Consider the following 19,577-nt stretch of genomic DNA (forward strand, 5'->3'; position numbering starts at 1 on the left):
GCCGGAAACTCCCGGCGCTTTTGCAGCGCAAACGTAAACCGCCAAAAAGCAGTTTCCGTTTGTACGGCTTTTGCGCCGGGAGTTTCCGGCTCTTTCGGCTGCTCCGAGGCTTTAAGTGCGAAATCCGCGCAGATCCTGCGCGGTGAAGAGGGGCGTCGCGCCGGCTGAAGGTGAGTGCGAAAACGCTCATAGTGTGAACATTCCTTTCCCTGCAAACTAACAAAAGATGCTTTCCTTTGAAGATAAGGGCCTCAGGGCTGGCAATTCGGTCATCCCTGTGAAGCAGCTAAACAAAGAGATAAGAGGAAGTACCCGTGTGAAAGTTAGCACCCCAACCTAGTAATGTGAGCCCCAGAGAGCGCTGAGGTCAGCTGGAAAGAACCAGCTGAATATCCCTGGGCCAAGGGAGGCCAGATTGAAGACCACCCGGGATCGGGCCTTCTCCATCGCAGCTCCACTGCTGTGGAATCAACTCCCGGAGGAGGTACGGGCCCTACGATGCTTAGACCAATTCCGCAGGGCCTGTAGGACCTACCTCTTCAAAATAGCATTCACCTAATGCCGAGCCAAGAAAGTGCTACTGGACATGAGTTTTAGCCACTGAATTCTGAATTTTGAATTTTACCAAAGACTTAAGTTATAGCACCACAATGTTAATTTTAATACAACTTGTAATTGATTTAATGTTGATTTCATAATTATATTGTAATCACTATGTATGGTTTTATTGTATATTACATTCGTATGTTGTGAGCCGCCCTGAGCCTGCCTTGGCGGGGAGGGCGGGATATAAATAAAAAGTATTATTATTATTATTATTATTATTATTATTATTATTATTATTATTATTATTATTATTATTATTTTAGATGTGTGGGTTTTTGCATAGCAAGCTTTGATGTAGAGTTCTTTAAATTATGTGCTCATGTCCAACAATGTATCAGTTCCAATCTCTCTTCGTTCAGATGCCATGGGTTCTCTAATAAAGCCTATACTTTGTATCAAATCCAAGTCTGGTTGATTTGAAGTTCCATTGTCTGACACTCGGCACTGCAGGCAGCTGCCGAATGAATGCGCTGGGCCTGAGCATTGTGCCTTCTGGAGAGGTTCACTGATAAGGGCACTGGGAGCATTAAACTATGATAGTTCTGTTCTTACCTGGACATCTAGTTTGAGAAGGAGATGTCAGGGGACATGTGTGTGCTCCATAGAGTCTGGAATATGGGGAACCTACAGAGACAGATGTCCCATCTGCCATGATGTTCAGTATTTACACAAAGGTTCTGGAAGAGGTTACCTGTCAGTTTAGGGTGAAGCGTCACTAACATACAGGTGGCAAACCTCTGGGTCAGTGAAAGTCCTGAACTGTTTCCTGAACTTAGTAAAGGGCTGGCAATATAGCAGGGCCGGATCGGGGGGGGGGGGGGGGGTGGTGGTGCTTGCCCTGGGCGCCAATGGAGGGGGGGCGCCAAATTGGGTATGGAGTCCATTGTATTCTATGGGACCATAAGATAGAATGGCCCATAAGGGGAGGCAATTTTTTTAATTTTGCCCCACCTCAAAAAATGTAGATCCGGTCCTGCAATATAGTAGCCTCATCAACCTATGGCAAACATTTTACTGGCCCATCATAACAGGTAGGGAAACAAAGTCATGTTTTTAATTGTATTTTAATTGCAATTAAGTATTTTTAATGTCCCTAATGTTGATAACAATAAGAGCTTCGTGGCGCAGAGTGGTAAATCTGCAGTACTGCAGTCTGAACTCTCTGCTCACAACCTGAGTTCGATCCTAGCGGAAGCTGGTTTCAGGTAGCTGGCTCAGGTTGACTCAGCCTTCCCTCCTTCCAAGGTCGGTCAAATGAGTCCCCAGCTTGCTGGGGGGAGAAGTGTAGATGACTGGGGAAGGCAATGGCAAACCACCCCGTAAAAAGTCTGCCGTGAAAACATTGTGAAAGCAACGTCACCCCAGAGTCAGAAACGACTGGTGCTTGCACAGGGGACTACCTTTACCTTTTTAATTGCTGAATGCTTTAAAAACCATTAGTAATCTGTGAATACAAGAAACCAGCTGACAGAGAGGTTGTCATTTTTTTTTCCTCTGTACATCAAATTACTCAAGATGAGAATCCAAATTTTGAACTTAGTTATGTTTCTTATGTTTTCACGGCAGAGGTTTACAAGATAATGCATGGGATGGAGAAAGTACTTTTCTCCCTTTCTCACAATACAAGAACTTGTGGGCATTCGATGAAATTGCTGAGAAGACAGGTTAAAACGGATAAAAGGAAGTACTTCTTCACCCAAAGGGTGATTAACATGTGGAATTCACTGCCACAGGAGGTGGTGGCGGCCACAAGCATGGCCACCTTCAAGAGGGGGTTAGATAAAAATATGGAGCAGAGGTCCATCAGTGGCTATTAGCCACAGTGTGTGTGTGTATGTGTATGTGTATATATATATATATATATTTGGCCGCTGTGTGACACAGAATGTTGGACTGGATGGGCCGTTGGCCTGATCTAACATGGCTTCTCTTATGTTCTGATCTCACCTGTGGGGCTTTCACAGAGAGGCACATGAAACACTAAGTTTTGTGATGAAGCAGAATCCATTGCCTCTGATCATGAAATATTTTTGAAATACAAGAAGTTCCATAAAAGGTGAGAGGTGCACATGGGGTCTCCTCCGCCCATGGGAGGGTCTATAGAGCCCATGTAAGGAATCAGGCTGATGGGGGGAGGGGAAAGATTTCTAGCAGCCACATCCAACTGCTTCATCAAGCTGAGCTCCATTTAAAAAATCTCTCCTGGTCTCCATTGGTTGATTTGATTGGTGGCATCATGATCAACGTCCCCTCTAAGCTGAGTTAGTGTGAGCTAGCTCATAGATTTTTAGCCTCTGGCTCACATATTTTTGTTTTAGCCCAGGCAAAATGGCCCCAGAGCAAGCTAATTCATACCCTAGCTCACAACGTTAATCTGGCCTGCTTCCGAAAACTATTCTAGAACAAAAACCTGGACATCCTAGTCCATGTTTGTTTGTTTTTTTTTATTTCCAGCTGAATCGTGCTTCTTCATTTGATCTTCAAAATAAATTTCATACCACATCTATTGAATTTGAATGGTTGTTACAATGTACACTTCCTCATAATAAAGGACTTATCTCTACGATCTACAATATTTAATCCGTCTAGATGAAGACAAACCTCTGGGACATCAAATTGTTTGGCAACAAGACTGCAACCTCATTCTCTCCTCTGAGCAATGGTCTGACATCTATTCATCCTCTCTGTTCACCTCACCAGCATTGAGCACCAGATTACAATCCTTTAAGTTCATAAACAGATGGTACTTTACACCACTTCAGATTGCCTCTTTCTCTAAAGCTAGTTCCCCTCTATTCTGGAAGAAATGTGGACAACTGGGCACTTATGGCCACTGCTGGTGGGAGTGTCCATTCATACAGAAGTTTTGGCAGGATGTTCTTCACATAATTCAATGCATCACGCCGTATAAGTTGCCTCTTCAACCTGATTTTTTATTTCTAAATCAGTGGCACTCTCCATCAATCCCCAAGATATGTCAAGACTTGATCTCTAGCCTTTTGATTTTAGCTAAAGCCTCTATTGCTCTATTGCTTCCTTTTGGAAAGCTTCCAAGGCTCCTACAACAACCACGTGGCTCTCAAAAGTTTGGGAACATTTCATTATGCAAAAAATAACTGACAGTTTGCAACGTTCCTTGTCACCTCACACAAATTCAAACTTCTCGGACAAATGGTTACCTTTTGAGGAATATGTTACTTCACAGGAACTTCCCCCTTACAGTCCTTCACAAATGGCTATGATATGCTTCTAGTCTTTAACCTACTTTCTTCTATAATTTTCTTATCTGTTCACTAGCATTCTTCTTTCCTACTACTTCTAGGCACAGGAGTGGCTACCTTCAGTTCTATATATATATTTATCTTCTCTTTAATTTACACTGTCGCTCTACCCTTTTCCCTTTCCTATCCTCTCTTTTCATTCAGTTTCCCCTTATAAAGTGTTAAACATGCTTTCTCTGAATACTGAAAGCGGAGAGATCTTCCAACCTCTGATCCTTATGGTTTCATACAGCTTGGAATTATTTCAAATGTATTTAGGTTCCACATTTATTTTTGTACTCTGTGTTTTGTTTTTTGTTTTTTACTTATATTGCATGCTACAACTTGTGTTCTGTACAACATTATTTATTTCAAATAAACTTCTAGAATGTTAAAAAAAAAGAAGTGAAGTCCAAATTTTGAATTAAGTTATGACTGTGATTTAGCTTGTAGGATTTAGCTTGTAGGGGTTCCACAGATAAGCACATGAAACAAGAAAGTTTGTGAAAAAGCATAGTCTGGTTCTGCTGAATCTGAAGTGTCCTTATTAAGTAAAAAGGTGCAGAAGAGGAGGATGGGGTGCAGAGGGGAGGTACACGTGGTTGGATGTTAAGAACGTGGCAAAGCACACAAATTGTAAGGCATTGGAGACACAGTTAATGCAATTGCAGGGTTCAAGTCCAGGTCTTCTTTAGATGTCCCAGGGGCTGGCTGGAAAGTGAACCTTTGCATGAGAGTCACAAAGAAGAGGAAGAGCTCCATTTTGGCAAGGGTCTCTCCAGCGCAGATTCGCCGACCTGTGACAATGCAGATAGGACAGGGAAGTCCTGTTTATTCAACTTGTTTATCAAGGTTCATGCCATTCCCCCCACAGAATGATGCCTAAAGTAAATTACCATAAATAGGAAAAAATTAAACCTGAAGACAAAGTAAACTACATAGCATCAGAATGATTAACAGTACTGAGGAATTATGCTGATTTTGAATAAATAAGTGAGAAATAACCAGATGGGACGGTGTGCTATATTAAGTAAAAATGTGCAGAAAAGAGGTACCTGGATGACTTGGGTACCAGGTCTATTAACGAAACACACAGTGACCGGTCTAAATGGATTTACCTGCAGAGAAAGGTAGGAAAGCATCTCTCTTGACAAACTTTCCTTCAGAATCAAGGAAGTGCTCAGGGTAGAACTGAAAGGGTTTCTCCCATTCAGATTCATCGAACAGCACAGAGTACAATAATGGGATTATGTGTGTCCCCTGAAAAGGCAAAGTAATGAGTTACTAAAGGAAATGAAGATGGTCCATTAAGTACCTTAGCTATCCTTCAGATAAAAGAAATGCCACCTTACTAACAGAGTTAAATGAGAATTCAAAAGCCATGAAAACAAAATTTAAAAATGAAGCTAAATTATGTTAATTAGTTGAAGTTGTACCGACTGCTGAACTATGGCCTCAGGCTGTACCATTGTTGGAGTTATGGTCTTCTTATTTTAATCTGTATGTATTATGAGATATCTTAAATTTGTTGTGTTTAATTTGTTATGTCTCATTTATTGTTATTGTAATGTTTTAATGTTGAAAGCCATCCTGAGCCTGCTTTGCGGGATAGGGCAGGGTATAAATCTCAAATTAAATTAAATTATGGATGGACAGTATTTTTAGAATCTGAAATTTTTGGCACAATCCAGGTGAAGTCAAACACATTCCCCTTGTTTCCTAAGACAAATCTATGGAACGCAGGAGAACTTCATTAACTGGCTCTCTTATTTCAGAAAACTGAATGATGGTTGCAAATAAAATCACAAATGTGCCACATTCAGCTGAGCAATGAATATAAAGCAAAGATCGATCACCTTTGGGATGAAGTAGCCTCCAAGAGTGACGTCTGTAGTGGTGGCATGTGGCGCGGCAGTAGGGGCAATATTACCAAATCTCTGAACCTCGTGAATCACCGCATCTGTGTAGGGTAGTTTTGCTCGGTGCTCTATCCGTGGCTGAGCTGATCCGATGACTTTTGTTATTTCTTCTTGCACTTTCTCTGAGAAAACAGAACAATTTCCCCCAGTAAATTAAATTTTTGTTTCAGATTTTGAATTATTCCTACAGGGCTTTTTTTTGTAGCAGGAACTCCTTTGCATATTAGGCCACACTCCCCTGATGTAGCCAATTCTCCAAGAGCTTATAGGGCTCTTCTTACAGGACAAACTGTAGTGTCTCGGATTGGCTATATCAAGGGTGTGTGTGGCCTACTCTGTGGACATGATTGGGATCTTGGGGAAGGGCACAACAGATGCAATTTTAGAAGAGAACTCAACCCACCCCTTCTGTAATATTACACCAGCTGGGGAAAAACCAGGAGGTATAACTCAGTGTTCTCCCTCATTCAGGTAGCATCCAAAGGCTACCTGTGAGTTCTTTGCATTCTCACCGCTATGCATAACTGGAATCCAGATTTCCTAGAATAATGGAAACCAACCAACGGAAAGGACATACTCTGAATTTCAGGGTACTTCATCATCAGCAACAGGCCCCAACGCAAGGTCGTCGAAGTGGTCTCCATGCCGGCGCCAAATAAGGTCGCCACAACAACTGTTAGGTTTTCATTATGGAAAAACTTGTTGCTCTGGGTCTTGCTCTTTTCCTAGGAGATAAGACGAAAGAATGCATTCCTTTCCTTTCTCCAATTAAACTCTACGTTTCAATGCCTTGAGCAGTATAAGAATCTGAAATTTCATTTGCAATCTCTCTCTCTCAAAAGATAAAAGAGAATCACTGTGGCCATGATCTCTTAGCTCCTCTGGATTATCAGCTTTTCATTTTTTTTTTTTTTTTAAAACAGTGTTGTTGGGTTTTTTTGTTGCCGGGACATAAGAGCAAAGACAACTGGGGAACTGGAGCAAGACAAATAATATTTGTGCTGCATATTTAATTTGTGGCTTTCTTGTGGAAATCTGAGCTAACTTGATGGGCAGTTCCCCTCCAGCAGGATTCCTTGCCATCTGGCCCAGCGTTCACATGCCAAAAGACTTTAAATCAGTGCGTGAGAGGAGTTCACCTGTGATTGTCGGCATATTTACCTCTTGCTGTTGGATTAGAAAAGCGTCGATAAAGTTTCTCTGGTCATTCGCATCCAGGTCTTTCAGATGTTCTACAAAGGTGTCCTTTACGAAGGCGTACATTTCATCCCTGTTCTTAAGGACAATCTTGCGACCACCAGAAAGAAAACCCAGAACAGGGAACATGTTGTATAGCTAAAATGATAAAATAAGAGAAAGGAAAGGATCAAGAAATCCCCAAATCCCACAGAAATCTCAAAGGGGTTTTAAAATCTCCCATGACACTGTACCATCCAAACCCTTCCACTGCGTCCCAAGCATTTCAGTGATTAGGGTTACCACTGACTGTGGAACCACCAGGAGATTAGGAAAGGGGACATGGGGTGTGGCTTGCTGGCATTGCCTGAATTGTGACATCACTTCCAGGCAAAACCACAAGGGGTATCATCCTGTGTGTGACATCAATATCTTTTTAAAATCTTTCTCCCTCTACTGTTTCAAGCAGCAGCAAACAATACAAGTTGCTCAGTGCCCTGGAAACACTTAAAGTGGTACCATTCTGAAAGGACTATTCCATCGATTTTCCTTAACATTTCAAATAAGTTGCAAGTTTCTCAGAACAATTTTTGAACCCCAGAGAGCACTGAGGTCAGCAGGGAAGAACCTGCTGGCTATCCCCGGGCCAAAGGAGGTAAGACTCCAGAGCACCCGTACTCAGGTTTTCTCTGTCATGGCCCCACAGCTGTGGAACCAGCTTCCAGAAGAAATGCGGGCCCTGCGGGACTTTGAACAGTTCCGCAGGGCCTGCAAGACCATCCTGTTCCAGACGGCCTTCACCAGCTGAACCTACTAAACTACCAATAAACTTGCCAGCGATTATAGCACAAAGTATTAATGTTTTTTAGAATTTTAAAGGATTTTAATTAATTGTTATTTATTATACAATGTATGTATTGAGTTTTCTGTTGTTAGCCACCCTGAGCCGCTTCGGTCGGGGAGGGCGGGATACAAATAAAATGTGACTGACGGACTGAATTTTTGTATCCCCTTGGAATCTTTAAAGGCGCAGATATGTACATAGTCCTGCCCATACTGTTTGTACTAATATTTGAACCACGTAAAAACCAAATTTTAAATAGTTTACCATGACTGAGGGATATCCCATGACCCGGACGTTTTCATTGACCAAGTGTAGTAATCTTAAAAAAGTGGGATCTTCATATTCATACCGCTTGCTGAGTAATATAGCCACAATAATGTTGGCAACAGCAGCATTCATGATTGTAGTAGTCTCAAATGGTTTTCCTATAGAACAAATATTACAATGGAAACATGATGTCATGGAATTAACATCAGCATCACTTGTGCCTCGCGCATTAGCTTGCATATGCTTGCTTAGCATTTGTCTTCAATTCTGTGCTGACCCAGAATGCTCCGCAGTGCGCAGAGGAGCAATTCTAGATTGGACCGTGTCCAAATATAGCTTGGGTATCTTTGGTGCCTCCCAACGGCAAAGATAAAAAGCCAACTTGCTGTTGTGTACTGCCTCTTTAAAAGCCTACCCAGTAGGCCTCAGAGCTATCAGGAGAGTTAAAGGACCTCAGTGCTTCCCAGTCTCTAGATTTTGAAACGCCCTTGCCCTGAAGACTGCAATCGGTCAGGGGATTTCAATGCTTATGAGATTTCTAGGGAACTGAAAGACATCAAGAGCAGAAAGCACCAGGCTTTGACTGCATCCACAGTTTTTTTCCTAACTTCTGCTTAAGGCGATATCTGTGTGAACAGTGCATCCACAATGAGTTTCTGATCAACAGCAGCACATTCAGGAAGAAGTGGCTCGCAAAGTTTCTTACTGACACCATCAGAACAGGAAGACTCCCAGAGTGTGGCAGTTGCTATGCTGAAACCTGGAAAACCAAAACATCTAGCGGAAAGTGGCAGACTTGTCGAGAGCCAGTTTGGTGTAGAGGTTAAGTGCGTGAACTCTTATCTGGGAGAACCCGGTTTGATTCCCCACTCCTCCACTTGCACCTGTTGGAAAGGCCTTGAGTTAGCCATAGCTCAGGCAGAGGTTGTCCTTGAAAAAGCAGCTGCTATGAGAGCCCTCTCAGCCCCACTCACCTCACAGTATGTCTGTTGTGGGGGGAGAAGATATAGGAGATTGTAAGCCACTCTGTCTCTGATTCAGAGAGAAGGGCAGGGTATAAATCTGCGGTCTTCTTCTTCCTTCTGAGCTCGTGTTATAAACTCCACAAGAGACTAATCTTGAACAGTAGCAGTGAGAGAATTAATAAACATGTTCCTATAGAGCAAGCAGGATTTAGATCCCATAGTAGTTGTGAAAACCAGGTTCTAAGCTTAACAACTTTCATTGACTCAGGGTTTCAGTAGTGTCTTAAGACATCAGCCGTTTTTGTTGATCTGACTACTGCTTATGTGTATGACTCAGTCTGGAGGGATGACGTGTGGTACAAGTTTTTACAGGTTTTGCCCTGAAGAACATTACTAACATCCTAAATAACATGGTGAGCAATAAAACTTTCCAAGTAATTATGGGACAGTCAATAAGCAAGGAAAACTGAAGAATGGTCTACCCCAGGTCTCACTCTTTCTCCAGTTCTTTTCAACCTATACATCTCTGATATTCCCGAGACAATATTCAGGAAGTTTGCTTATGCTGATGAAATTACAACCAATTACTGTGGTTCTCTTGAAGAAGAAGATATTGGATTTATATCCCACCCTCCCCTCCGAAGAGTCTCAGAGTGGCTCACAATCTCCTTTACCTTTCTCCCCCACATCAGACACCCTGTGAGGTGGGTGGGGCTGGAGAGGGCTCTCACAGCAGCTGCCCTTTCAAGGACAACCTCTGCCAGAGCTATGGCTAACCCAAGGCCATTCCAGCAGGTGCAAGTGGAGGAGTGGGGAATCAAACCCGGTGCTCCCAGATAAGAGTCCGCACACTTAACCACTACACCAAACTGGCTCACCAAACTTGGTGTGCACTATGCTGATGAAATGCCAATAGCAATAATGTCAAGAGTCATCATCCCTGTATTCCTCTTGCCATGCATTCTGTATAACAATGTGAGCTGTGCGCATTCCTTTGCTTAGCTTCCCCTTCCACTGCTTGCTTATCTATGCAACTTATTATCCAAGCCGCTTTCACCGGCCTCAAGGTCAGACGCTACAGAAGTAAAGATTAGGCATCTGGACTCTAAGACACGGGGGTGGGTCCCGCCAAAAGCGTTCCCGCCTTGCTTTACCACGCTTATGTGCTTGAAATGTAATGGTTGGGGTGAGGGGTTAAAAGGAGAGTCACTGGGCTAAGATGTCAGTCTTAGCAAAGATGGTGTACTGCCTTAAGATGCTTATGGAATACACTGCTGAAAGATTGGACTGTGTTATTCCTTGACTCGATGTCTTGACAAGTAAGGCACAAATCAGTTTTTACCAGGAATAGAGGAGTTACATAAAATAACACTGATGCCATACTTGCAAAATCTTGACAAAGCAGAATATAGGAGAGCATTTACTCTTCTCAGATTTGATATGTTACCGTCAGCTATTATTGAAGGCAGATACACAGGACAATTATACGAGGAGAGACTGTGTATTTGTGGGGACAATAAACCGGAAGATAGGGAGCATGTACTATTCCAATGTAAATTATATCAGCATATGAGGGCCGAGTATATACTCCCGATCTGTGCCAGTGTCCCTGGAAGAAATATTAGATTTCAGCTAGACAGATTATTGGCTGATAGGAACAAAGGAACCACTTTATGTGTGGCAAAGTTTGCTTCACGAGCCATAAGTCTCCGGAAGCAATTCTTAAGGGGAATACCCAACTGAACGCCTTGGTCCTGGAATTTAATCAGTGTTTTGGGGAGGAAATTATATTTGATACTGTCTATGTTTTATTCTCATTATAGTATTGCCTAATTATATTTTATACTGTGTATGTTTTATTCCCATTTTACTATTGCCTGACTGTATCTTATTAAGTTATTTGTATTTAATTGATTGGTCTTTGACCGTATTAAACTTTCATTCATGTTATCAGTTGAAAGAACTGAGGAAATACTGACTAGGGAAATCGAAACTTGGCTGATTACTACCATAAATGGTGACTTACCAAGTCCTGGAAAAATAGAATGCTCCTGTTTCCATCTCAATAGCAATCTTGTCAACCATGAACTAAATGTCTACCTTAATGGCTCCCAACTTACACACAACCATACAGTCCCCTGGTGAGGATTTTGAGCTATAAAGCCCATCTTACCAATATAGTAGCAAAAATACACATGTGAAACAACACTCTCCGCAAATTGTGTGGCACAACTTGGCCCCGCGCGGTACCTGAGTGGTGGGGAAGGAAGGGCAGTGGCAGCGAGAGCAGCAGGAAGGCGAGAAAAGACCCTGCCACTCCCATCCCTTCCCCACCACTCAAATAACGCATGGGGTGGCAGCAACCAGAGCGGCAGGAAGGGAAGAGAAGACCCTGCCGCTCTTGCCATCTCTCTTCCCCACAACTGAAGTAGCATCATGGCAGTGGCAGAAGCAGCCCCCCAGCCTTCTGCGCAAGTTTATGCATTCATTTCATTTATTTGATTTTTAGCCCACCTTCCCCGTAGAACAGGCTCAGGGCGGGTTACATCATAAAAACAGTCAACAGTAAAAATAGCAGAAGGCCAGTTTATAATCTATAAAACATAACATTATGAAGACTAAGATGGCAGATGTGTCCTCTTGTCCAGGTCCAGCAGATCTTGTAGCGGTGGGGTGGGATGAAGCCACAGTTAAATGGAATGAGGGCACAAGTTAAAAGGGCACAGGGCGGCCTTCCAATCAGCTGATCGGCAGGCCCTTTAACTTGCATGGGAGGCTGGGGGCTGTTTCTGTTGCTGCCCGCCCCCCCTTACATTATTTGAGTGGCGGGGAAGAGAGGAAGGTGACAATGAGAGTGGCAAGGAAGGACAGGAAGGTCATGCAGGGCCTATTCTCGCTGGGTGCAGAGACCTTAATGGAAAATCCATTCCACGTCTTCTTTGCACCTTTGAAAGCCCAGAAGAGCTTCCAGCTGAAGCCAACAAAGACGAAGCAGAAGGAGTTGGTCATCTGTAGCCTCAGAGCTTCAAAGGGGAGGACAGGAGGGGAGGGGGGGAGAAAATTGCCACAGGCCTGATCAAAGCCCTCAGCAGGCCTGATGTGGCTCAAGGGGTAGGAGTTGGACATCCCTGTTTTATCTCTTTCATGACTGAAGAATGACACTCACCCCAAACCCAACACACATTCCTATAGTCAAGTTACCTGTCCTGCAGTTTTGTTAATAGAGAGGCCTTCAGCCAAGCAGAACTGGATGTTGTTCGCTCCACTACACAAAACTCACCTGCAAAAGATTCAAACTTCTTTATTAGGAAATGGCACTCCTCAACAATTTTGTCTTCTATGGTCTTCTTGCCCATTCCGTAGTCCCTTAACGTGCTTATCGCAAACCGCCTCATCACTTTCCAGTTCTCACCATTAGAAAAAATAATACCTGAAAGGCAACAAAAAACAGGTGATTGGTTCCTCATTGTTTGGATCTTGGGCCATAGAAGACCCATCATCCTGGTTGGAGAAGCTAAAACATTCACCTACTATTCGGAACTAATATTGGAAATGGGGGACAGGGAAGAGATAAGTCCCTTGTTTTGTTGCAAAATAGTTTCAACAGCAAGCAAAAGCAGGACTGAAATTCAAGTAATAAACAAAATGTTTACTGGGTCCCACTGTTTGTCCCTGAGAACTGAGCCAGCTCCTATCCATATAACCAGGCATGTTTCTAGGTTGCCCTACTAAGGCTGCTGCCAAGATTTCCCAGAATTCCAGCTGCTTCTGAGGTAGGTTGCAACTTTACCCCATCTACCCCATATCAACCCCTTCCTTTTCTCTGTCCCTTCAACCGGCCTCCCTATCCATTATTCAAGGATGAGAGATTGCTCTCTCCCTCTCATAAACACTCACACACACTCACACACACAATGTCTGAATGTTTCATCATATGGGAAAAGCGAAAGAGCTGCACGAGGGAAGTCCTAATATGACGAAGGTGTGAATCCACTGCCACCATTGGTTGTGCCTCTGGTTTTGAACCCTTCCCCCTGTCCTGTTTCCATTAGCTACATTTCTTGGGTCTGTTCTTTGCTCTTGGGGTTGTTGGGGAGGACTTACGTAAGTGCTTGTATCAAAACAGTTTAAGCCAGCCTAGTTCTATAGATGGGAAAACTCCAGTTGGCATATCTCCTAGGATAATGTTTGGTACAGATTCTCCATGGCTGAAAGTTCTACCTATGTAAGCAAGACTAGATATTCTTCAGAAGGACCTCACCGTGGCCGTGCTCAGCCTCTTCAAACATTGGGATCACAGGCCTGTCCGCAAAGGCATCCGCCTGGTTCACCAAAGCTTCCTTCACAGTCTTGTAGCCCGCCAGAACGACGATTTTCTGGACTCCCAGTTGGATGCTGAAGACAGGGCCGTACTGCTTGGAGAACTGAAACGTAATGAAAGGTAAATGAGGAACAGAGTTCCACTCATTCAGCCAGTGTTGCCAGTTGGCGTCAACAAATACTAGACATATTAGGTAATCTTTTTTGATCAAATATATATGTGCACAAAGACAAGAAAAATTCCAGAAATGTCTCTTTACGAACATAAGAGAAGCCATGTTGGATCAGGCCAATGACCCATCCAGTTCAACACTCTGTGTCACACAGTGGCAAAAAAAACCCCAGGTGCCATCAGGAGGTCCATCAGTGGGGCCAGGGCACTAGAGGCCCTCCCAATGTTGCCCCTCGCAAGCACCAAGAATAGAGGCTAGGGATGCCAACACTGACTTGGGAAATTCCTGGAGAGTTTGGAATGGAGTTTATCTGTGGAAATGTGTGGAAATGTTTATATTAAAAGCCAAGCCTTTTAATAGCATGGAGATGAAGATCATATTCAGCCTCTGCTAGAGGGAGACATTTTTCTCCTGGCAGTTGCCAACCACAGGATCTTGTCAGTGATCACACACACCAAATAATGCACTTTCAACCCACTTTAAATGCACTTTCTAACTGGATTTTGCCAGTTCACACAGGTCCTTTCTTCACTCAGCTTTGATGCAGAGTTTGTGAGCACTCAGTCCGCCTGCTACAGATCCACACCATCTAGATCAGAGATGGCCAAACTTGATTAATGTAAGAGCCACATAGAAAAACGTCAGAAGTTTGGGAGCCGCAAGACATGAACGTCAAATGTTTGATAGTGAGGGTGGGAAGGAAGGTGGAAAGAAAGCGAACAGATGGGGGAAGGGGGGGAGGGAGAGGTGGAAAGAAAGCAATTTTAATTATAAATGCATTCTTCAAGCTGCCAGTTGGCTTGCCTTGGAGAAATGGCCTACCTTCTACAAGCCAGCCAATGGGCAGTGGGGGCTTTGAGAGCCACACAATATGTGTAAAAGAGCTGCATGTGCTCCCAAGCCACCATTTGGCCACCCCTGATCTAGATCCACATCATTGATTCTACTTTTAGAAATTTGCTTCGCACCTTTTGCATCGTTTAATGCGCTTCACGTCCCCCCGATTCTCTGTTTGCTGACAAGATGGGCACAGATCAGATTAAAAAGAGGAAGAAAGACATGGCTGTTCATCATTAACAGAAAACATAAGGAGGAAAGTGCCTGGAAATGTAATACCCTTTGCAAATTTTTAAGGCTGTTTTCCAAACATTCTGTATTTCTATCCCCCCCTCCCTTGATCTCAGTGCTGCTTATACCTTTGAGGAACTCCTGCAGGTCATTCATTCAGTGGCTAATTAGTTGCCTAGCGACTTCAATGGCAAGGGGAAGAGAACAATTGAAAGTGGGGCGGAGCTTGTGAAGGAGCTTGGAAATGCGAAGGAAAACTTCTAAACTGGGCTTTAGATCCGGATCGTAAAAAAACTCCTGATTGAAACTACACTTGAAAACTGCGGGGGAACTCAAGCATGAAAGCTATTAGCCACAGTGTGTGTGTATGTATAAATTTTTTTGCCACTGTGTGACACAGAGTGTTGGACTGGATGGGCCATTGGCCTGATCCAACATGGCTTCTCTTATGTTCTTATGTGACACAGAGTGTTGGACTGGATGGGCCATTGGCCTGACTCAACATAGCTTCTCTTATGTTCTTATGTGACACAGAGTGTTGGAGTGGATGGGCCATTGGCCTGATCCAACATGGCTTCTCTTATGTTCTTATGTGACACAGAGTGTTGGACTGGATGGGCCATTGGACTGATGCAACAGGGCTTCTCTTATGTTCTTATGTGACACAGAGTGTTGGACTGGATGGGCCATTGGCCTGATCCAACATGGCTTCTCTTATGTTCTTATATGACACAGAGTGTTGGATTGGATGGGCCATTGGCCTGATCCAACATGCCTTCTCTTATGTTCTTATGTGACACAGAGTGTCGGACTGGAGGGGCCATTGGCCTGATCCAACAGGGCTTCTCTTATGTTCTTATGTGACACAGAGTGTCGGACTGGAGGGGCCACTGGCCTGATCCAACAGGGCTTCTCTTATGTTCTTATGTGACACAGAGTGTTGGACTGGAGGGGCCACTGGCCTGATCCAACAGGGCTTCTCTTATGTTCTTATGTGACACAGAGTGTTGGACTGGAGGGGCCACTGGCCTGATCCAACATGGCTTTTGTTATGTTCTTATGTGACACAAAGTGTTGGACTGGATGGGCCTTTGGTCTGATCCAACATGGCTTCTCTTATGTTCTTATGTGACACAGAGTGTTGGACTGGATGGGCCATGGGCCTGATCCAACATGGCTTCTCTTATGTTCTTATGTTCTTAAGCAGCTTTGCTGCACATTCAACAAAATGAATATAGAAGACTTAATACAATGTGAGGCAACAGAGGAGTGATGGCGATGTGCAATGTAGAAGGTGCCTCTGGAATTTGCACAAAGAGGGGTTTTTTTTGCTAAATGTAAAAACAGTCACAGTAAAATCTAGTTGGAAAGTGGATTGGAAATGCATTATTTAGTGTGTGGGATCGCAGCCCTAATGTGATATGCGAAGCCATTGGACACCACTCTCCCCGCTCCCCGCCCCCCACCAACTGATACATACAAATACACTCAGGCATTTGGGGCCATTAAGTAGAAAGGTTACAGTAGGTTAAGTTTTCTTTAGAAGAAGATGATATTGGATTTATATCCTGCCCTATACTCTGAATCTCAGAGTGGTCACAATCTCCTTTACCTACATTGGTGAATAGTAAAACAACCCCAAGAAGACTTCCGGAAAAGTTGCTCCCAGAAAGAAAGAAAGTGGCTTCCAACAGAAAGGGAAGTTTGGGGGGGAGGGGTTGGAGGGCCCGAGGAACTGCCAGGCTGCTTCTCCCGGCTTGTCCTGTGTGCAAAACAGCAATCAGCCTCTCCCCAACCTGCAGACCTGCATTCACTGCCTCTCTGATGCAGGATCTCCAGCGAGAAATGTGGTGGGAGTGCAGGAAAAGTGGCAGAGGTACTGAGGGCTGGTTGGTGGCCCCAAGTCAGGGGGCCTGCCCATAAGTCAGGAGGTTGTGCCCCCACAGGCCCCTTCAAGGCTATGAACCTGGGAATGTTTGACTTGGTTGAGCTCTACAAATTCGCTCTTGGCACTGAGCTGTTTTAGTTAAGCAGAATTCAGTTACAGCAATAGTTCCTTTCGATTTATCAAGTGCATCTTACTAATGAATAAGCAAGTTAGGTGCAATGGATAAGCAAGTTAAGAGGCCTGTGGCGCAGAGCGGTAAAGCTGCAGTACTGCAGTCCTAAGCTCTGCTAATGACCTGAGTTTGATCCCGGCGGAAGCTGGGTTCAGGTAGCCAGCTCGAGGTTGACTCAGCCTTCCATCCTTCTGAGGTAGGTAAGTGTAGATGACTGGGGAAGGCAATGGCAAACTGCCCCGTAAAAATTCTGCCGTGAAAACGTGAAAGCAACGTCACCCCAGAGTCGGAAGCGACTGGTGGTTGCACAGGGGACTACCTTTACCTACCTTTTTAAAGCAAGTTATGTGACATATATTATCGTCACATTAATTCTTGTATTTGGGGTAGAGACACTTCAGTTCTCTCTGCCCTGTGAGACCAGCACAAGACAGGGATCTAGAACAAAACAAACAAGAAGGTTACCTTGAACATGGTACTGTAAGGCCTCTTCAGATCCAGTAAGTGGAGGTTTCCAATGAGTGGTAATGGCCATGGTCCGGGTGGAAGCTTTCGGCAACTGCTCTTCCAGAAATGGCTCCTTTTCCAAAGGAATGCAAGCGTAAGGGCAAACACGAACAACACAGAAATAGGATCCGTCCAAGCCATTTCTTGCGAACAAGAAGTTACTTGTTGAGGTTACAGAGAAATTTGCAATGGATTTTGATCAAGGGGTGTTTCGGTCCCCTGAAATGAGCCAAAGAGATCTGTTTATATAGACACGGCCCGGTATAACTCTCACCAATCATCCAACCCATGCATTTTATAAGAAATATTCTCCAATTTTCTGTGTGCTCCATCTATAAAAACCCTGCATTGGAATGGGTGGTGTCAAATTCAACAAATGGAAACAAATGCAACAAATGGAAACAGGTGTAAACTCTCTTGACTCCTGACAGAAAGTTCAACACAATATTATCCAAAGGGTAAGCTAGTTAATTATCTACTGGGCCCAAAACATAATGTTTCCGGTGAATAGCCAGACTGACTACTGAACTTACAGTTAGTCAAATATGACTTTCTAAACTATTTTCCCACTGAACGCATGACAAATATTTCAAACCAACGGAAGGGTCCTCTACAGCTCTTCTTCTTCTTCTTCTTCTTCTTCCTCTTCTCTTTCCCTAAATATAACTAGCTACGGTCTTATTTTCTTCACTTGCTGCTTTGGCTAATAACTTCCATACTTTCATTCTTCTAATTTGCCACTAAGGCTAATGCAGGGGTAGGAACCTTCATCCCGAGAGCAGTATATGGCCGTCGAGGTCACTTGGTGTGGCCTTCGGGGATTGCTGGACCGAACCGACCCATGTGGCAGCCTCCCTGGGACCCAGCTGGCCAATGAGGATCGTGGGGCCCAGCCTCGCTGTGCAGCAGCCTCCCCAGGGCCAGGCAGGGATCACGGGGCCCAGATGTACTGTGCGGCAGCCTCCCTGGGGCCTGGCTGGCCAGTCAGAATTGCTACAGGGCCTGGAAAACTTACTGCCACAGTTCAGTCTGCACTTGATTATCCCAGATGGTGTGACCTAATATGCTAATATTAGGGGATGTGGTCTAATATGCTACTGAGTTCCTGCTGGGCTTTTTCTACAAAAAAGCCCTGGACCTATGCATTTGCCTAGGATGGCGGGCCGTGTGTGTGTGTGTGTGCGCGTGCCGGATTAGGCTCTCCCCACATGACTTCAAATAGTGAAACAATTATTTGCATTAATTTTGCTGGCCTGAATCATTCTCCCTCAGCGGAGCACTGTTTTTTAACCTGATGATTTTTTATGGCCCGCGAATGATGTTATAAATATCCACATGGCCCTTGGCAGAAAAAAGGTTCCCCACCCCTGGGCTAATGACTTCCACACAATGAACACAGATTTCCCTCACTGTCCACAGCACCTCGTTCAGTCTCTTTAGACATTCAACTCCTCTTTTCCCCCCATACACAAATCCTCTGAACAAATGCCCTAGAGTACAGCTACCCCACAATCACAACATACTTCACTCACCCATCCAGCCCCCTTCTTTCTTACAATAGAGATCTTCATGGAAAACATAGGAAACACACCTTGAAACCTCTATATGGTTTTGCAAAACATCGCCCCAGTCCTCTAAAGCATATACTGCCTTTGTGAGGCTGTGTAATAGCAGTGTTTATCAGATGTTCCCGTAATAGTCTGGCTTTCAACCTGGTTTTGGGACACCCTCTCTGGCAGTGACAGGAACAGTGGAAGTGGAACCCCTTGATTCGTTCATAAGCCTTCCGTTCTATTGAGTATGGCCAGCTGTGGTGCTGACTGAAAGCCGGCGCCCCAGACAAGGCGCCCCTGCCACCCCAACAACAGTGCCAGAGAGGAGAGCGCAGCAGCAGCAAGGATCCTGGTCTGAACACCTGCGCCGCCGCTGTCCATTTTTGCTCTGCCTCGTGCACCTGTGACATGAGAGGCAGAGCAACGGCAGGCGATGGCGGCACGCCAGTTTGGTGTAGTGGTTAAGTGCGCGGACTCTTATCTGGGAGAACCGGGTTTGATTCCCCACTCCTCCACTTGCACCTGCTGGAATGGCCTTGGGTCAGCTATAGCTCTCATAGGAGTTGTCCTTGAAAGGGCAGCTTCTGGGAGAGGTCTCTCAGCCTCACCCACCTCACAGGGTGTCTGTTGTGGGGGGAGAAGGTTTATAAGCCAGAGTTTATAAGCCACTCTGAGACTCTAATTCAAAGAGAAGGGCAACACTCCTATGGTTCTGTTCAGGGGTGGAATTCTAGCAGGAGCTCCTTTGCATATTAGGCCACACACCCCTGATGTAGCCAATCCTCCAAGAGCTTACAAGGCTCTTTTTTGTAAGCTCTCGGAGAATTGGCTACATCAGAGGGTGTGTAGAGGATTCTAG

The 19,577-nt window shown here is 44.4% G+C and overlaps 1 protein-coding gene across 1 annotated transcript; it reads right to left on the minus strand.

Moving 5' to 3' along the window:
* Nucleotides 1-4,325: 4,325 nt before the first annotated feature.
* Nucleotides 4,326-17,543, minus strand: LOC132590129 (cytochrome P450 2K6-like). Its single transcript, XM_060263060.1, has 9 exons — nucleotides 17,124-17,543; nucleotides 13,299-13,461; nucleotides 12,318-12,467; nucleotides 8,070-8,230; nucleotides 6,947-7,120; nucleotides 6,363-6,510; nucleotides 5,723-5,907; nucleotides 4,985-5,126; nucleotides 4,326-4,663 (listed from the first exon to the last, which is right to left on the minus strand). The coding sequence occupies exons 1-9, from the start codon at nucleotides 17,304-17,306 to the stop codon at nucleotides 4,476-4,478; spliced, it is 1,494 nt and encodes a 497-aa protein (XP_060119043.1). The 5' UTR covers nucleotides 17,307-17,543; the 3' UTR covers nucleotides 4,326-4,475.
* Nucleotides 17,544-19,577: the final 2,034 nt, after the last annotated feature.

This window comes from Heteronotia binoei, chromosome 1, assembly GCF_032191835.1.
Source record: "Heteronotia binoei isolate CCM8104 ecotype False Entrance Well chromosome 1, APGP_CSIRO_Hbin_v1, whole genome shotgun sequence".
Taxonomy (NCBI): Eukaryota; Metazoa; Chordata; class Lepidosauria; order Squamata; family Gekkonidae; genus Heteronotia; species Heteronotia binoei.

Coding starts and splice junctions, on each gene's coding strand:
- LOC132590129 (XM_060263060.1), bottom strand. CDS start 17,306: ATGGCTTGGACGGATCCTATTTCTGTGTTGTTCGTGTTTGCCCTTACG. Junction 8,231..12,317: donor GAAGTTTGAATCTTTTGCAG/GTGAGTTTTGTG, acceptor TTTGTTCTATAG/GAAAACCATTTGAGACTACT. Junction 5,908..6,362: donor GAAGTACCCTGAAATTCAGA/GTATGTCCTTTC, acceptor CTGTTTTCTCAG/AGAAAGTGCAAGAAGAAATA.